Source organism: Cydia pomonella, chromosome 18 (assembly GCF_033807575.1).
Source record: "Cydia pomonella isolate Wapato2018A chromosome 18, ilCydPomo1, whole genome shotgun sequence".
NCBI classification, from domain to species: domain Eukaryota; kingdom Metazoa; phylum Arthropoda; class Insecta; order Lepidoptera; family Tortricidae; genus Cydia; species Cydia pomonella.
In genome coordinates, this window is record NC_084720.1 from 1,043,642 (window position 1) to 1,048,266 (window position 4,625).

Below are 4,625 nucleotides of genomic sequence, written 5' to 3' on the forward strand. Positions count from 1 at the left end.
CGAGACAGCACTCGATGCTCAAGAATAAAGGCCGGCTTCAGATCCAGGTTCTTCCCGAGTTGCAATGCTCGAAGAGCCACCTTAAGCGATGTAGGACATAATGGCGCGAACAATTCCAAAGTCTCATTAGACCACGAGTTGTCAATTTTAGTCAGTCGTGCGAATATTTCTTCTAAAGTGTCAGCAGAGAAACAATAGTCGATATCTTTTATGAAAGGATTTAAGGAGAATTCTCCATGAGTCTCGCTATGTGTGTTCAAACAGGCTTCTATATCCTCAACTTTACAATGACATAAATCAGCTTTTAACTCCTCTAGGCGAGCACTTGGTATACAGTGCGTTGCTAAACCAGATAACACAACGTCTTTACCTTTTAAACGCTTGCCAGTTAAAGCCAAGTAATAACCTAAATGGTTGTCTAAACGTGGCATAAAATGAAGAGCTGCTCCATCGGGAAGCCAGCCGATTCGACACTCTGGCATGGCGACTAGTGCACGATCCGTAACGACCGTATATTTGCAGTAACTACCAAGCAATAGTGGTCCTCCGAACGATATACCATCCAGCAAGGATATATAAGGCACCTTATTTTTAGATATACGATATATATTGTTGGCCTGGGTCGCTATACCTGCTTTTATTGTAGGGTCGTTGCTACCCAGAAGCCATTTGAGATCTGCTCCGGCACAGAAGTTGTCTCCGGCACCTTTTATGATGATACGGGACTGAGCCCGCTCCCAAGCTTGCAGTATGATAGACAGCCGCGCTATCATACTGTACACCATCAGATTAAGTTTCTTTGGTTGGTTGAATGTCACCACACCGGCGGTTCCAATCTCCTCAAATAATATCTTAGGTCCATTTATGACACTCGTCTTTATTCCTCTGGTCTGGCCAAGCATTGTGAATAATGATTTTCCGTATAAGTGGCTGATGCGCTTTCCATGGTTAAGAATGGCCATAGTGATGCTTTTTTATTTTGACCACGCAAAAAGAAACCACTTAAATGAATGAAGGCAGATGCAGATGTTAATGGTGTTGGTTACAAATTAACTTATGGAAAGATTACATTTTACAATACTGCACTGGCAATTAACTAGACACTGGCGAATACTCAACATCAGAATTCGTGACTAAATAATCATTTCATGGGACTCCATAAAATACTGACACGAATTTCGTTACCACGTTTGCATCATAAAGAAAATATTAAAAAAGTTATATTTACTTTTTTATGCTATTTTAACATTTCCTTTTCAAAAACCTAACCTCCAATAATACTATTTCATTTAAAGTTGTATAAAAGAAAACACTTACTTATTATGACTATTTAACGAGTATGGCAAGTCTGAAGTCACGACTCAGCCTCATATATTTTTTGTTATTAATAACTGTTGGACTATACCTCTACTCTGAAACTCACCTCTTCGGCCAAGTCATCCCTAAATAGTTTTCAAACTAAGCAGTTACCATGAGTGTTGCCATATTAGCAAAACGCAGTACCTACTTCGGGAAATCATTGATCGCAACTGTGATTCGGAAAATAGGTTTATTCCCTCAATGTCCGCAACCCGTATTATTCGAAACCGTGGAATCCGCTGGCGTAGTCACCCTGAACAGACCAAAACAATTGAACGCCATGGATTACCTGATGTGGCGGCAACTCCTCCCGCGTCTACAAATCACTGAACGAGGCCGGTCTCGCCTGATCCTTAAGGGCGAAGGAGCCTTCAGCGTCGGAAAAGACATCAAATGGTTCTTCAACCATGAACGTCATTCTAAAAAACTGGCATCTGTAACCTTAATGTTCAACGGTGTTTACCTATTATCCAAGTACAAAATCCCTTCCGTGGCTCTAATAAATGGCTTAACATTCGGTGCAGGACTAATGCTTTCCCGAAACTGTAAGTACCGAGTCGCCACGGAGCATGCCACCATAGGCTCTCCAGAAGTGAACAGCTGGATAAATAACGTCAGCGGTACGTATCATCTGTCGCGTTTGAGCAACCATTTAGGCTTCTACTTGAGCATGACAAACGAAAGATTGAAGGGAAAAGACGTAGTTTTGTCTGGGTTAGCCACTCATTTTGTACCAAGCGCACGTTTACAAGAACTTGGGAATGAACTTTGCAGCTGTAAGCCCGAGGATATAGAAGCCCGTTTGAATGTATATAGCGAGCCACTTGGAGAATTCTCTCTAGCTCCTGTTGTAAAGGATATCAACCATTGTTTCTCTGCTGATACTGTCGAAGGAATTATTGAAAGACTTTGGACGGTGAATGATCCCTGGTCAATGCAAGCAGTGGAATCAATCGCTAAATTAAGTCCGACCATGCTCAAAGTGACTTTACGTGCTCTACAGCTTGGAAAAGCTAGCGATATGAAGGAATGTCTTCAGACAGAGTATCGAGTGTTGTCTCGCTACTTGGGCAGTTATGATGCACACGAAGGACTAAGAGCAGTACTGATGCAAAGAAGTGATCGTCCGACTTGGCGGCCCGACACCCTTGCTGAAGTGTCAGACACCATGGTGAACAGCTACTTTGAACCCCTGCCAGAAGAACTCGTGTATTATGATGAAATCATTTCAAAATAGAGTTGACGCGTTTTTTCTAACTTGTAGATTTTCTTGACAGTGTTTCTGCACCGCGTCCATTTGGATTGGAGGAATGTGGTTCGTACCTACTTTTACTTATGACCTATTTTTATTCTTACACAAATAAAATTGATTACTTAATAAATTTTCATTGTATGTTGTTTCAAGAAATGTATCATCATCAGCCAACAGAAGAAACACATTTCAATCTAGATAAATTTTGATTTGGCTAGCCATAAGGGATGTATCGTGCTAGAACGATCCTGGCCGGGCCGAAGCGTCAAACGCTTGGTTTGCTATAGAAAGTATCACATGATCACTGAGGTCGAAAGAGGCTTTCTTTAGAAAGCGAAGTATTGGACATCACGGCCCGTACTTGGAACCTTCTTAGCGTGAGTTATCCTTAAAGTTATAGATTATAAATTTTATTGGGATGTAAGATAATGATCAATGTATGCAATTAAAGGTATTAATAATATTAGCATGCATTTGAACTTGGTTCAACGCATTTCGTAGCATCAGGGATAGTAGATTGTTAACTAAGTTTTTTTCTGTCGAGGTAGTTTGTGTGTGGTGCGTTCTGCACACTTCATAGAACAACAATGACCTATTTTCAGAGCATGAAAAATGAAAACTCGTAAACGTGAATATTTTATTACAAAAGCGTGGGTATCGTTTTATGGTGTTTTGATTATTGACTTCGAAATGCTTCACTAAATCACGACTCTAATTGTGAATCTTAGTCAGTAGTTTTTTGCTAGCCAAAGTATAAAATAAAAAAGTCTGTTACCCTTATCTACCTATGAACAGTGCCGTTACTATTTGAGCAACTCAAACTATAGTGTTCAAACTTTCGTCATGACTATTATATTCTATTCAAAAAGTGTATCCAAATACCCGCGGTTAACAGTTTTAAACCAAGCCAAAGGAATAAAAACAAATATCCAACTACCCAAAATACTGTTTGAGAAATCGGGAACCACTGGCGTTGTAACATTCAACCGACCAAGACTCAACCTTATAAACTACAGCGTAGCAGCGCAGTTATATCCCATCCTTGAATCCTGGGAAAAATCCTGCTCAAGAGTCATTTTCAGAGGTATTGGAGACAACTTCAGCGCTGGAGTGGACCTCAAATGGTTTATGTCTTCTAACCAAGATCCTACGAAATACGCTTGGGTATCCACAGAATGGAACAACATATATCGTATATCTCAAAATAGGATTCCTTATATAGCGTTCATGGATGGTACAGCGATGGGTTCCGGTTTGATGTTAATTGCCAATGCCAGGTATAGAATCGCCACGGAGCGGACTGTAGTTGCCATGCCTGAAGCTCGTATTGGCCATTGTGCGGGGGCTCCAAGTTTTTTACCAAAACTGAATCATCATTTAGGTTTCTACATGGCTTTGACTGACAAACGCTTGAAAAGTAAATCTGTAGTATATTCTGGCATAGCTACTCACTTTATTCCAAGCTCTCGCTTACAAGAGCTTGAACGTCAGCTGATTCACTGTAAAGTTGAGGATATAGAAGCTCTTTTAAATGCATTCAGCGAGCCGCTAGGAGAGTTTTCTTTAGCTCCTTATATAAAAGATATAGAGTACTGCTTCTCTGCTGATACTGTTGAAGAAGTCATCGAAAGACTGTCAAAGCAGGATAGTGAATGGTCTAGAGAGGCTTTGGAGATGATGGCTCCATTATGCCCAACCCTGCTTAAAGTTACCCTTCGGACACTGCAACTTGGGAGGATCCTTGACCTGAAGAAGGGTTTGCGAATGTGCTACCGTGTTGTTTATCGCTGTATAGGTAGCTACAACGAACAGGAGGGCTTGAGGTCACTGCTGGTAGATAGAACTGATCGTCCGAACTGGCAGCCAAGAATACTAGCTGAGGTGACAGATGCTATGGTAGACAGGTATTTTGATCCTCTACCGGAAGAAAAAGAAGTCAAGTTCTTCGATGATGAATAGATATTTTGAGGACGGCACGTGGTCCGACCGGCAGTTGTCTCTCGATGAATAATGA

The 4,625-nt window shown here is 41.0% G+C and overlaps 1 protein-coding gene across 1 annotated transcript; it reads left to right on the plus strand.

Annotated features, from left to right (window-relative positions):
* Nucleotides 1–1,244: 1,244 nt before the first annotated feature.
* Nucleotides 1,245–2,639, plus strand: LOC133527807 (3-hydroxyisobutyryl-CoA hydrolase, mitochondrial-like). The gene has a single exon (XM_061864983.1). The coding sequence runs from the start codon at nt 1,472–1,474 to the stop codon at nt 2,594–2,596; it is 1,125 nt and encodes a 374-aa protein (XP_061720967.1). The 5' UTR covers nt 1,245–1,471; the 3' UTR covers nt 2,597–2,639.
* The last annotated feature ends 1,986 nt before the right edge of the window (nt 2,640–4,625 follow it).

Bases quoted from the DNA above. Each gene is read 5' to 3' on its own strand.
- LOC133527807 (XM_061864983.1), top strand. From the start codon at position 1,472: ATGAGTGTTGCCATATTAGCAAAACGCAGTACCTACTTCGGGAAATCA.